The sequence below is a fragment of the Hylaeus anthracinus genome, unplaced genomic scaffold (assembly GCF_026225885.1).
Source record: "Hylaeus anthracinus isolate JK02 unplaced genomic scaffold, UHH_iyHylAnth1.0_haploid 12002, whole genome shotgun sequence".
Taxonomy (NCBI): domain Eukaryota; kingdom Metazoa; phylum Arthropoda; class Insecta; order Hymenoptera; family Colletidae; genus Hylaeus; species Hylaeus anthracinus.
In genome coordinates this window covers 10,214,497-10,228,077 of record NW_026534349.1, presented here as the reverse complement: position 1 = coordinate 10,228,077, position 13,581 = coordinate 10,214,497, and the positions used below count along the sequence as shown (strand labels likewise).

Genomic DNA, 13,581 nt, shown 5'->3' with positions numbered 1-13,581 from the left:
GAGCTTTCTTCTTTAAAGTAAGAAACAGTTGATCAAACGACTACCTTTAGTTTGATTCCCAGAGAGCGGTACGAAGCGGAGAGTACAATAGATCTCCGTTTATCGGCCCTACCAGACCAAACTCGATATCACAATTCTTCCATTTTTATAGATACATTTGAGGCTTCTCAAAGTACAAAAATAATACTGGAAATTTCAATCAATCATTTTATATTTTATTCTGGTAAGGTCGATAGTTTCATTCACATTTGTTTCCTATCTGTGGAAAGGCGCCAATCGTATCAACAATAAAAATACTCTTATCTGGACAGCAGATGCATCACAGCTTGGAATGCCTGAAATATTTGCTATGCGTTGATTCAAACAATACGTTCAAGTCGATGTTTCAATTCCTTAAACTGTTCGTCAAAGTAATCCAATCAAATTAACCAAGCAATCGTCTTCGTATTCCCCCTTAGGTATCGTGAGCCTCGGTGAACGAAATTAAGGAAACACGAATGGATGAAGGGAATCGTAACCTACAAAAATTCGAAGCAAAGTGGTAAGCATTAAAGGCTACGTATTTTTGTTCCGTGCATAAACTAGCTATACTCGTCGGGGAATCAGAAATTAAACGATGCACGATCGAAGGAGGATTTACTCGTGATCGTAATGTTACGTTTGAGCTGCGTGACTTCCGGTGGAACCCGCCTTTCCTGTGCCCCCATCGGCCGACCCACGCGCTCTAAGGTTTCTTTCAAACAGTTCCTTCCCGTCGAGGGCAACTCGAGTGCCTTGAGCTTTATCTTTCTCGAGCTTGGTTGAGATGCCAATATAGTGTAATCCAGATCTTCTAAGTACCTAGGTAATCCAGGGTTGTATTAAATTATATTACACCAAACTATGGTTTCACCATGTGTGACTATTGGCCTAACGTGGTTTAGATTTATAGGGCCTGAATCACTATAACCTAAATGCATCGTTATTTAAGATCAACACTCTCAACAGCCTGGTTTGTCAGTGTGGAGATGAATACAACCTAGCGATTTCTTTTTATGTATGACTCTTGAATAGGTCATTAGTTGCCAACAATGGAAGTAGAAACGCTATCTTTAATTAAAAAATAAATGTAATAAAAAAAAAAACCTATATTTTATCGGTCGACTCGCCATCTCGCGGTGAAAAGGCCGAACTAATTTTCGGAGTATGGTCAGCGCCTCTATCAGGAAAGCGCCCAAGTTTGTCCTCGAATAGTTCCTATCTTCCCTGCTAGATGGCGTAATCTGCAGTGTTTTTTACCGACCTGTCGGTATATTACCATTATATCGGTAAAAAAAAACAGAGTAAATGGCGTTATCTAACAGTAGAAAACAAGAACTAATCGAGGACAAACTTGGGCATTTTCCCGATAGAGGCGCTGACTCCGAAAATTAGTTCGGTGCAAAAAAAAAAACAATAAGTTTAAAAAGGAAGGCTAGTGTATCTAATAAAATAGTCAGTACAAAGTTACACTGTTATCATTGCATCCATTCTATTACATTCGATGGCGTTTATGAACGCAATTCATTACGAATCGCTGAAAATATACTACTCTGTACGATGGTTCATTAAATTCGTGGCAAAGCTGTTCTTTCTTTTATTCAACAAAGGATTTTCTCCACGGCGATCGATCGAAACTCTCTTGGCGGACGAAATAATATTCGATGTTTCGGCTTCGTCATCAGGTAGAAGTAGAAGAGTCTTCAGCGCTCGGCGTGGTTCGTTGTTACCTAAGGGATGATCGTGTATCGATACTCTGCCCCCATTCTCTATGTCAGAATCACGAGAATAATTAAAGTGCTCTAGTAAACGTTCTAACAGTTCTTGCATCGTGGCTTTCCTTTTTTCAGGATTCTCTCTCGAAGAGAACTGAACTTCCTCGCCACCCGCCGTGGACTGTTTTCTCGATGTTGCTACGGATTGCTCGTTGTCTGAAGTTTGTGCAGCTCTGTTCACTGAAAATTGTCACGGAAACTAAACCTACGTTCAGTTGGATATCTCGTCTATTTTTAATGTCGTATTATGTTCATCTTTAAGTGTGCGCAGGAGCCAAAGCCAAACTTCGAGTTGACTTCAGCGACAGTTGCGGAGAAAGTAGGAAACTCCGGGACAAGGACAGAGAGCGCGATTAGGCTAGTATGATTTTTTTTCCAGGATATTGAAGCAAAGAGGCAATATTTTCTAATAATCCTGGTTTTAATATATTCGTTATACTTTGGCGGATGCGACTCCTGATTTTCCAAATTCGGCCTTAAAACTTTATAAACAATAAAATGAAGATAGCAAACGTACTTTTATTGTTTATAAATTTTCAAGGCCGAAATTGGGAAATCAAGCCTTGGAGTCGCATCCGCCAAAATGTAACGAATATATTAAAACCAGAATTATTAGAAAATATTGCTTCTTTGCTTCAATATCTTGGAAAAAAGATCATGCTAGTCTAATCGCCCTGCATTCGTCTCTCCTGCAATTATTGTATCGGCCTCTCTGTCTTTGTCCCGGAGTTATCCTACTTTTTCCGCAACTGTCGCTGAAGTCAACTCGGAGTTTGGCTCTGGCTCTTGCGCACCCTTAACCGTTTTTACCCAATATGATGTTGCGTTCACTTATGGTCGACAGTAAATTTTTTAGTTTGTCCTTCTTCGTGCGCCACTGGTTAGAAATGAAATTTACAGAACTTTTTCTCAACTTCCGATACTTGTCGGTAAATGATGGACTTCTCAGTTTTTTTAAATACCTCACGCACCATGAAACACCTGCGTTTCTTAAGGTTTCCGTATCGTTATCAATAAACTGCCGTTGCGAGACATTACTCTCGTTTATATCGATTGAAATTGGTTCTTTATTGTCTGCATTCTTCGAACGGTCAATGCTTTCCTGTTCTTGATTTTTCACTCGAGGCACCAAGTTGCGAAGCTTCGCGTGCAAATTCTCGATTTCCTCGAGTTTCTCTAGAATATCTTTCACGTACTTCTCCGACATGCTACGTCTCACGAAGCACGTTACATGCTTATTCGAGTCAAAAAATTTGTATGTTACTTTAGTACGATAACCATTAAACGATATAGGAACAGATGAGTCACGCACGAAATTGAAGTTAGCATACGAAATAACCTACGTTTCAATGGCAAAAACAATAGGAATATTCAGCGCGACACAGGGAAAATTATTCGTTGTGTTCCACGAAATTTAATATTCCGTTACTGTTCACATTTATTTTGGCTGTATACAATGCTGTCGAATAATTGCATCGAAGGAAATGTCAACACATGCGAAGCAAACGAGACCAAATCGTTGTTATTGTCGGGTCCATGATGAAGGAGTGAGCCTGAATGACATCGCGAAAATTCTAACTACTTTGAATTATAAAACTCAACGATTGCGAAACGAGGTTAACGCGTTTAAAAATGTCGATGCTAACGACGAGAAAAAATTGTCTAAAGAATTAGAGGGCACACGTGAACGAAAGTCTGTGCGATGTTGTGCAAGACAACCTGACATCTTTAGCAGCAATGCAAAACTTGATAATCTTGCGATACCTGACGAGTCAGACAATCTTACCGATAATTATGAAATCAGACAGGCAAATGCTGATAATAACCTGGGAAAAATCAGAAAAAAGAGAATTTGCAGAGGAGTCCAGTGCGATTCAGTAATCGAACGGAAACGAAAACGAAATTTGTTTACTTGTTTCAAGTCACGGATTAAGGAATATAAATTATTACAACAAGATGAAAAAGATAGAAACTCGCAGAATGATAATATTCACGCGGCCTTTGATGATCAGGCAGAGAAAAATGAATTACCACCTAAGAGAAAAAAAAGGGATACAATGTTGAATAATATGCAACAAGAAAATTATGGAAAAGATCAAAGTTTACGAAGCGATGAAGACGACGAAAAAGATACGTTAGATAGAACAATGAGTTGGACATCGGCTAAAATTAAACCAAAGAGGGAAAAAGAAACGTTGAACCAGTTTAAGAAATCGCAGAAAAATAATATTTTCGAAACTACACTGAACGAGGATCGAGCAATCGTAAAAACGAATAAAGAAAACGAACAAGCTATCGAATGTTTGGCAACAGGTCGCATGGGAGGCGGTGCAGAGTTTCATGGGAGTCGTTTTATTTCGGACTTCAACAATAAAATGCAGAAGATTAGTTTATATAAGAATGTAAAGTTCGACGCAATGAATGTAAAGAAAAGATTGGATGCTTGCATATCTGAATTGAATGGGATAATCGACGACGTTTCCTTGATCTTTAAAAATTAAAAAGCAAAAAGCATATACCATTAGTTAAAAACATAACTGAAATGTTGGAAATAGTTTCTATTATTACAACAAAATATTGAAATTTCGTCTACAAAAATCTGTTTATTAGACTATTATTATCAGTTAGTAAGACATTTCATTGCATGGAATATGCAAATTAATTGTGGTTAGACTTGGCGTGGGTAATTAACAAAAATTACGCTGTTGATATCTAGCGGTGAGTTACGAAAGGTAAATCGTTCCATCAGGTTTCGCTAGATGTCAGGACATTAAATTTCAGTGACTCTCAAATGCTAGATTCAACTAAATTTTACTACATCGAATGCAAGTATAATCGGTACATGCAGCAACGACTATGATCGTTAATAAAAGTATATATCACGCGTTGCAGTTGAATCAAATAAAAATAATTAAGGTAGTGTCAAGATGCATGAGCGGTTAATGTTTACCGAGACCTACGGGAGTGAGAAAGACAGATATTTTGTAAAATCAAAAGGTAACAGCTGTTTGACATACGAAACGTCACTGGCGCACCTAACCTATTATTTATTTTCGTTTTATAGACGAGCAAACGATAACTGAATTACTATCCGATACGACCAGGACGAAATCTTTTTATGCTAGTTTCTTATCAATTGCGAAAGAGGTATTTTTACCTCAAGGATATCCCGATAGTGTACATTCCGATTATACACTATATCAAATATGGGACACGGTTCAGGTTAGTCGATGTAGGCTCTGATTGAAGCTAACTGCAATATTATTGGTGCAATTATTTACGAGCTAAGCTATTGTTGGGTTATTTTCTTTACTGATTTAGGCATTTGCGAGTACGATAATGGGTACTCTTACAACACATTCCATTATGCAAGGGGTAGGCGTCGGAGAGGCTGCTGCCACTCCATTGGCAGCAGCGATAACATGGATATTGAAAGATGGGACTGGTATGGTCGGTCGCATTGTATTCGCATGGTGGAACGGGTAAATGAAATTATACATCAGAGCTCGATAGTTCTACATAATTTATGTGAAAACAAAGTTTGTTTTTGCTTCATTAGGACAGATTTAGATGGACAGTGTAAAAAATGGAGACTTTTTGCCGACATTCTTAACGATTTAGCAATGGGAATAGAATTACTCTTACCTTATTTCTCCTCATATTCTCTTGTAATATTGTGCATTTCAACAGCAATGAAATCAATTGTCGGTGTTGCCGGTGGAGCGACCAGGGCAGCGCTTACGCAGCACCAGGTCCGTTGAGGCTGAAAATAAAATTACCGGTTACTCGTCGGTTATTTTTCTATGACACAAGATACTTATTTTCATTATAGGCATTACAGAATAATTTGGCAGATGTTTCAGCCAAAGATGGAAGTCAAGAGACATGCGTAAATTTAATAGCATCTTTTGTTGGGATTTTAATACTCTCTATTCTGCATAATGCTCGGTAAATATTCATTTACATGTAATTATCATTGATACAATGGTAGCATGTAATCTTATATAAAATGGGATGAAACATTATTATTGATGTACCTATAGTATATATAATCTGCATGTAGATACCTAATGGAACTCTATCTCTTTCTGGTGGTAGTACATCTATATGCAAATTACTCGGCTGTGAAAGCATTACGTTTAAATTCATTAAATGAAGATCGTTTCGCTTTAATAGTAAAAGGTTACTTCACGAACGAAGTCATTCCCGAACCTGAGGAAGTTAATAAAAACGAATCAGTATTGTTGCTCACGAAACCTAGTAAGGTTATTTCATATCGACTTTGTATAAATACAAATTGTCTTTTCTAATGGTTTTTTCTTTCAGCAATGAGTGTATGCGGGTTTAACGTAAAGATGGGAGTTTCTCTCGCGACTCTAATACAAAAAGACATAATTCCAACAAGTGACACAGAACTATCATTAAAATTATTTCTAGATAGGAAATACTTGATTTCTATAGATGTACAAGATAGAACTATTTTTGTATGCCTCAAAAAAGATGCTCAACCACACGACGTCTTGGAAGCGTATTTTCATGCTTGCCTTTGCGGATTGTTTATTTGTATGTCTCTAAAAGTGCCACTTGTAAGTACAACATTTTGTAAAAATCATGGATTGAAATCAATTTGTATGCGTTCATTTAAGATATGTTTTTATAGGATCTTTTTTTGAAACCTGAAGTAAGCGATCCGTCTTATCCCTTAATGCGGCTTTACGTACTTAGTAAGAAGTGTTCTACTTCGAGTAATAGCGTGCATTCGTCAAAAGCCATAGAAAGCATTTATGCTACGAATTTATTAATTTCTAGTGAATACAAAGCATTTATTAGTGGCCTTGAAAGTAAAGGTAGGTAATTCTACTTTTACAAGATAATAATTTCGTATCTTTTTTATTTATACAGATATTTCTTCTAGGGTGGATTACGGAAACCAATCTATTACCAGTAGCAGCTTGGAGATTTTTATAAAAAATCAAAATTGTAAAGAACATTAATTGTAAAGCATGAACATTAAACAGTAAAGATATTGTTGCTCTTTTTTGAACATTATCTACCTTGATAAAATTTTATAATTGTTGATTATTTAAGTGATTTCAGTTGTGTATCTTGTGACTATTTGTTGGCAATAAGATAAAATTATCTATAAATATTTTCTTACAAATTTTTATCACAGGTGATTATAGCATAGTAAAACTGATATGGAAACCAGTTTATTTCCAATAATTTATAAAAATATAACACGCCTTTAACCTGTATAAAATTTGTCAGAGTAGTTGAACTAAGACTCTTGTTCTTGTTTAGGGCCAGTCTGTGATAAGTGTTTTACTATATCCACCCAGTCCCACCCTCGTGGTCTTTCACCCTTTCCATCTGCTTTATTCCACTGTCTACGCTTCTGGGCTTTACTTAGATGTTCCTTCTTCGGCTTCTTTGTTGTTTCTTCAGACTATATATAAAAAATTGATCACTTACACATGCTCAGACTAAATTTAACATTTAATGCAATTACCTGTTGCTTTTCTTCTGTTAATTTAAGCTGGCTAGTATGAGAATTTACTTCGGTAATAGAGTCTGGTTGTGTAGATATTAGTTCTACGTAATGTTCTTGGACACATTGAAACAATGTATATGTCATGGCGCTTCCTAACCATTGATCTGCCTCTGCCTCCACAAGTTTCACCACTTTGTCTTTTACTTCTTGCACACTGTATGCCAATCATTCACCTTTAATGAAAGTAACATAATGCAAGAATAATCGAAGGACAGAATAACTGGACTTACATATCCTTGTTGTAAAATGTGTTCATATTAATAACGGGCCTCTCCGAAGGATACGTCGGACCCCATGATATTTCCAATAGAAATGATTTCATATTGTTATCTTCTCCAAACTGTACATAAAATTACTGTTACGCGTACATATATACTTTAAACGTCAGAAAATTCAGCAAGATTTAATCACGATCAACAATGAACAATATCGAATTATATTCTACCGAAGGACTGACCTTGTATTGAAAGGTAGTAGGTGTCAGCTGTTTAAAAGCTGAATCTCCATCGTATATCGAAAGAAGTACTTCTCTTTCCTCTTCCTGAAGTTCGGCATCGCTCATTTCCTTTCTTTAACGGACAATTTTGATTATCTAATTTTTTGTCCACGCGCACCGTTCATGCGTTACTTCGAGGTTAAGAAAACAGGTAACCGCAGTTGTGGAACCACAGGGTGTAGGTGCTGCCTCCATTTTGTCACGAGTACCATACTTCGAAATTTATAACTATTCGGGTAACAAAAAATTAGAGATTAAAACATTCAAAGACAAATACATTGATAAATTATTATAGATTTTCTAACTAATAAATAGATTCTTGAATGTTCCCTAAAAAATACATACTTGAAATGATTGGTCGACTCCTTCCCGCCACTTTGTGTCACCACCTATCAGTTAGAGCGAGAACCTGTTAAGTGTTTCGAAACTCGTAAGGTACATAAATAATTAACGTCTAATTGTTTCTATTATTACAGAAAATTTCTAACAGTAGAAAAGAGAACCATGACAACAGCGTAATGTTGTACTGACTATTATATGAGATCCGCCGAATTAATTTTCACTAATCTCGCTGTACACTCCGGGTTCTGGTATGTCCGGTTCCTATTATCGTTATTAGTTTGTTTCTAGATAACAGATAGCACTGCTGTACATCTTCAATTTTTACCATGGTAACTTGCATTTCCATTGTCTATCTGTCTGTGATCTTCTGTGATTGAATGTTGTGTGTGCAAGTTTTCATATTTCGTTCAATTTGGAAGGATTAATGTAATGACGTTTATTCGTAAACATTGGAATCATTGCATTATTTTATAAAATGTGCACAAAATTGTTTGTTTGTATATTGATACTTAACACATATCAATATATAACATATGTCTAAATGTCAAGGAAAAATCGAAAATTATAAATCCTTAACCACAATAAAAATCCATGTAATTAAGTTCTGTTGTAGTGCCAAAATTAAAAAAAGAAAACTAGCGACATACTGAATGTGCTATTTTTAAAGAAAACCATACAATAAGTAAATACATTGACAGTATCAATGGTATTAATAACTGAATGAACAACTAAAGTAAACTATAAATCATAATGGATGTGCTGACAAAATTGCGAAATACTGTTAGCAATACAATTTCCAACACTGTCCAAAACACAGCGTATGGTTTATCTCAGTTATCAAATGTCCTTCCGGGTAATCCAGTTACGAGAGAATTTGAAATAAATGCACATATAGCGAGTGCAGGGCCGGCATTACTCTGGAAAATTTACAGTGGTTACAAAAAGTCTACAAAACAAGAAGCAGCAATATTTGTATTTGAGAAACGCGTTCTTGACAAGTATTCGAAAAATGATAGAGAGGTCATCCTGGAAACTCTCAAAAGAGGTGTCGCGCAAATAACAAAACTGCGACACCCTCAAATTTTAACTGTACAGCATTCTTTGGAGGAATCAAGAGATAGTTTAGCATTTGCAACTGAACCTGTATTAGCTAGTTTAGCTAACATTTTAGGGAATCATGATAATTTACCACAACCAATACCAGTGGTACTAAAGGACTATAAACTACATGAGATTGAAATTAAGTATGGACTTTTACAGTTAGGAGAAGGCTTAGCATTTTTACATGGAGATGTTAAATTGGTCCATAGAAACTTGTGTCCCGAATCCGTTGTTATAAATAGTCACGGAGCATGGAAAATTTTTGGATTTGATTTTTGTGCTTTAAATCAAAGTATGGAAGGTACGCAACCCTTGTGGTCATACGTGGAATATGATATGTCATCTTCGTTTGTGGTACATCCAAATTTGAATTACCAAGCTCCAGAATGCATCCTCGCAAGTAGCGTTAGCAGAGCCAGTGATATTTTTTCTTTGGGAATACTAGCATACATTCTACATTCTCCAATGAATGTTCCTCTTCACGAATGTAACAACGATTTCATGAAGTGTAAAAAGTTCTTAGAAAACTTCACAGGTTCGATTATAGTTTCTAAACTTCTTCCCATTCCAGAAACTCTTAGAAATACAGTTAAATTGATGTTAAATCATAATCCTGAATTAAGACCTGATGCACATCAATTTGTGAAGATCGAATATTTCACAGATATAGGAGTGAAAACTTTGAATTATTTAGACAAGATTTTCCAGTGGGATAATCTACAGAAGTCACAATTTTATAAAGGACTACCACAGCTTCTGAAGCAATTACCACACAGAGTTACGCTTCATAGAGTCCTTCCATCTTTATATAAGGAATTGGTTAACCCTCCGATGATTCCTTTTGTCTTACCAAGCATATTATATGTAATGGAAACAAGTTCTGTAGAAGAATTTAGAGAATACATATTACCAAATATTAAACCAGTTTTAACTTTAGATGATCCACCGCAAATTAATCTCGTATTAATGCAACATGTTGATCTACTACTAAAATTATGTACTACAGAAGTAATAAAAACAGATGTAGTTCCAATGTTGCTACGTGCCTTAGAATCTGAATGGGAACAACTGCAAGAGTTGTGTTTATCGGCTTTACCTAATATTATAACAATGATTGAAGGGCCAGTGATCAAAAATGCAATTTTGCCTAGAATGAAAAAGATTTGTTTACATGGGAAAGGAAGTAATGGTAAAAGTCTTGGAGTCAGAGTCAATTGTTTGTTGTGTCTTGCAAAATTGTTACCTAATTTTGACCGATGGATGGTTCTTGATCAAGTATTACCTTTTCTACAAGAAATTCCACACTCTGGCGAACCTGCAATTCTTATAGCTATTATAGGTATTATACTACAGTAAAATATACAATAAAGAATTAGAAATAAATTATTAAATTTACAGTATTAATGAGAGTTAATTTTCTTTTAGGTATTTATCGAATATTACTAAGTCACAGTAAATTAGGAGCAAGTAAAGAAATATTGGCAACAAAGATTTTACCATTTTTATTGCCATTGTGCGTTGAACAAAATTTCAGTCTATCACAGTATGAAATTCTTTCAAATCTTGTCATTGAAATGATAAATTGTGTAACAACAGAGCACAAAAAAGCTTTGAAGCAATTAGACGCAATGCGTCGTGAGACTCAACAGCTTGATCAAGAACTCTCGCAAACATCCAGTATTTATAAACAAATGAATTTAAGTACTGATACTAATGTAATTCCTACAATTCCTCCTCCGAATACAAATACAAATTTGAAGACTGTACAGATTGAAAATGGATTAACAATGGAAGATAAATTTCGGTTAGTAAGAATGCTTATTCTTTAATGTTTATTTATAGAAGAGTTTAAGTACTATAAAGTAAAATTTAAATGTATAATTTTTTTATTTCAATTCGTTAAGATTCTCTTAATTTTGTAATTTACAGATTAATTCAACAGCAAGAAGTCCATCAAAGATTGCAATCTCAACAACCATTAATGCCAACATCTATACAACAACGTACAAAACCTCCAGTAAAAGATTTAACTGATACTTTATTACAATCAAATTTAGATCAATTAAATCTTTCAATTTCAAGTTCAAAACCTAATTATTCTTGGATGTCTTCAAACTCGAATCCACAGCAATATTCCAATACACAAGGAATGAATGTAAATTCAACTAAGAACACAAATACTTGGATTTCTAATCAATCAACGTCGAATCCAACTACATCTCAAAATAATATCAATTACCCTATAAATCAGGGAAATTTTGTAGCTAATCAATTAGATTTTAATTCATATTTGAATTCTAATACAAGTCAAAAAGTTGAAAACTCACCTTCGCAAGATATAGTGGATTTACTTAGTTAATGATTTTAACAATGCAAGTTCATTTGATATCTTTATTGACTATTGATAATCAATTTTTATTACAGTAGAATGAAATTGTCTGTTTGGTGATTTCTGAATATATATTTGTTACAGGCTTATCGAAATCTAAGTTAATATGAAAAATCGTAAGCCTACCAACAATATATTATTAATCCATATCGTTATCTTATTTCTAAAATTATGCAAGCGAAAATTTTATAAATTGCCGCGTTATATTGGGTGTATATCGTAACACGTACATTCACTTCAGCAATGAATAACTGTAGAATATTATGCTATACAATGTATATTGAATAAGTTCCAAATTTCCAGTATAATTTTGTAAATATATTGTAAATATACAAAGGAAAGTACTTAAAAAACATGAATATTTGTACATTATATAAGTTAAATATTTGATTTCAAGCAAAATTTGATTTCTTTTTATTTTATGATAATGAAACGATTTTAGAAACAAGGTAATAATGCTCAATGAGTGCAAACATTTACCAATGCATGTATGTACATATCTGCCAATATGTTTAAAATATGACCACGGATTTGTAATAATGTATCTTAAGAAATATTTAAAATAAGATAGAAATTGTTATAATTTAGAATAAAATATTGCATTTATTGTAAACTCTGGAATGTAATTTATTTGTGTGAGTTAATTGGGAAAATTGTCAAATAAACTAAGAGATACGTGAATGAGAAAGGTACATATGTTTGTCTGTATTGGTAATGTTTTTCTGTAAATGCATATAGAACTCACAAGATTATATGTGTCTATTGTTATACTTTAATATAATATTTTGTATTCATTTAATACACATATTTTAAAGAAACTAGATGTTTGCAAAGTATGAATTATACTAGTCTAACACTATAAATATAAGCAATATGTTACTGGATAGCATACTGATTATTGCTTTTCGATTGTTAAATAGAATTTTCCTCATAATAAATATATAAAAAAAAGGACATTATTCCATGTTATTCATTTAATTTAATTTTTACAACGCAGCTACACTCTCTATTTAGAGTGATATACACTGGTCTTCAAAAAAAACGGGACACTTTCTTCAAAACGCCATAAATATGGGAGTTTTCAACCGATTTTCGAGAAACTTCGTCAGGAGTAATTTTGAAGTGTCCTCTGGGTGTGTGCAAAATAGGATTGGCGAGGGTTGATGCGAAGAGGTTAGTTCACCCCCGTAAAGGGGGTGGTGCAGAAAAACGGGATTTCTGAAGGTTCCAGGGATGACGGAAGGCGACTCTCCTTCATGTCCTCTACAGAATGCACCCCCAAAACCCACCCCTCACAACCCCCCACTCCTTCTAAAATCCACAATTTTTAGACGAATGGTATTTTGCAAATATCTCGGAAACTAAGGTCGAGCGACGGTTACATGTATAGGAAAAAGTTGTTTAAAATGTTGATTCCTACAACATATTTAAAAATCATCGAAATCGGCGAGGTGTACCTGTTCTCTATAATTATCGTTTGTGTTTCGATCTCGTTTGTAATTTAACCTCGTGTTAAAATATATTTGAATTTATATAATTCGAATGGAAGAACGGGTGAATAAAAAATGCTGTCTCTTTTTATATCAATTATTTATTTTCCATACAAATTATAAACATGTTTTTCAAATACTGTACATATACTGAATTCTATTATATTTTTAAACCTCTAATTTAATGATATATCATTTCGTTCTTTATTTACTTGTTAAATCAACTACTTTGATCCTCGTTTCATTTTATTTATGGTAATATACAGGTAGATCCCATTCTTCCTGATCAATATTTCATTTAATCATTTTAATAATCAAGCTCAATTCTTTGATATGGCAGTTCCAGGATATGAAGAAATATAAATTTCAAACAGGCGAGTTATTAATTTTGTTCACATAATTCAACAACTTCTGTACAT

General features: G+C 34.3%; 4 protein-coding genes across 4 annotated transcripts; 2 read left to right on the top strand and 2 right to left on the bottom strand.

Annotated features, from left to right (window-relative positions):
• Positions 1-658: 658 nt before the first annotated feature.
• Positions 659-4,145, bottom strand: LOC128892066 (uncharacterized). The gene is made up of 2 exons (XM_054152156.1): positions 2,604-4,145; positions 659-1,973 (listed from the first exon to the last, which is right to left on the bottom strand). Exons 1-2 carry the CDS (start codon positions 2,998-3,000, stop codon positions 1,567-1,569), a joined length of 804 nt encoding a protein of 267 aa, XP_054008131.1. The 5' UTR covers positions 3,001-4,145; the 3' UTR covers positions 659-1,566.
• Positions 4,146-4,579: 434 nt separating this feature from the next.
• LOC128892053 (RUS family member 1) lies at positions 4,580-6,842 on the top strand. The gene is made up of 9 exons (XM_054152131.1): positions 4,580-4,790; positions 4,858-5,015; positions 5,115-5,275; positions 5,353-5,545; positions 5,626-5,741; positions 5,857-6,053; positions 6,120-6,379; positions 6,454-6,640; positions 6,709-6,842. Exons 1-9 carry the CDS (start codon positions 4,721-4,723, stop codon positions 6,759-6,761), a joined length of 1,395 nt encoding a protein of 464 aa, XP_054008106.1. The 5' UTR covers positions 4,580-4,720; the 3' UTR covers positions 6,762-6,842.
• LOC128892067 (RWD domain-containing protein 4) lies at positions 5,302-8,069 on the bottom strand. The gene is made up of 5 exons (XM_054152157.1): positions 7,802-8,069; positions 7,575-7,684; positions 7,303-7,498; positions 7,044-7,239; positions 5,302-5,556 (listed from the first exon to the last, which is right to left on the bottom strand). The coding sequence occupies exons 1-4, from the start codon at positions 7,904-7,906 to the stop codon at positions 7,072-7,074; spliced, it is 579 nt and encodes a 192-aa protein (XP_054008132.1). The 5' UTR covers positions 7,907-8,069; the 3' UTR covers positions 5,302-5,556; positions 7,044-7,071.
• A 363-nt stretch (positions 8,070-8,432) lies between these two features.
• Positions 8,433-12,637, top strand: LOC128892044 (SCY1-like protein 2). The gene is made up of 3 exons (XM_054152112.1): positions 8,433-10,622; positions 10,709-11,087; positions 11,213-12,637. Exons 1-3 carry the CDS (start codon positions 8,933-8,935, stop codon positions 11,640-11,642), a joined length of 2,499 nt encoding a protein of 832 aa, XP_054008087.1. The 5' UTR covers positions 8,433-8,932; the 3' UTR covers positions 11,643-12,637.
• Positions 12,638-13,581: the final 944 nt, after the last annotated feature.

Bases quoted from the DNA above. Each gene is read 5' to 3' on its own strand.
- LOC128892066 (XM_054152156.1), bottom strand. From the start codon at position 3,000: ATGTCGGAGAAGTACGTGAAAGATATTCTAGAGAAACTCGAGGAAATC. The intron at 1,974-2,603 runs GTAAAAACGGTT...GACAATTTTCAG, and splicing joins TGAACGCAACATCATATTGG to TGAACAGAGCTGCACAAACT.
- LOC128892053 (XM_054152131.1), top strand. From the start codon at position 4,721: ATGCATGAGCGGTTAATGTTTACCGAGACCTACGGGAGTGAGAAAGAC. The intron at 5,546-5,625 runs GTCCGTTGAGGC...TTTTCATTATAG, and splicing joins CAGCGCTTACGCAGCACCAG to GCATTACAGAATAATTTGGC. The intron at 6,054-6,119 runs GTAAGGTTATTT...TTTTTCTTTCAG, and splicing joins ATTGTTGCTCACGAAACCTA to CAATGAGTGTATGCGGGTTT.
- LOC128892067 (XM_054152157.1), bottom strand. From the start codon at position 7,906: ATGAGCGATGCCGAACTTCAGGAAGAGGAAAGAGAAGTACTTCTTTCG. The intron at 7,685-7,801 runs GTCAGTCCTTCG...TTTTATGTACAG, and splicing joins CTACTACCTTTCAATACAAG to TTTGGAGAAGATAACAATAT. The intron at 7,499-7,574 runs GTAAGTCCAGTT...ATTGGCATACAG, and splicing joins ACATTTTACAACAAGGATAT to TGTGCAAGAAGTAAAAGACA.
- LOC128892044 (XM_054152112.1), top strand. From the start codon at position 8,933: ATGGATGTGCTGACAAAATTGCGAAATACTGTTAGCAATACAATTTCC. The intron at 10,623-10,708 runs GTATTATACTAC...ATTTTCTTTTAG, and splicing joins AATTCTTATAGCTATTATAG to GTATTTATCGAATATTACTA. The intron at 11,088-11,212 runs GTTAGTAAGAAT...TGTAATTTACAG, and splicing joins ACAATGGAAGATAAATTTCG to ATTAATTCAACAGCAAGAAG.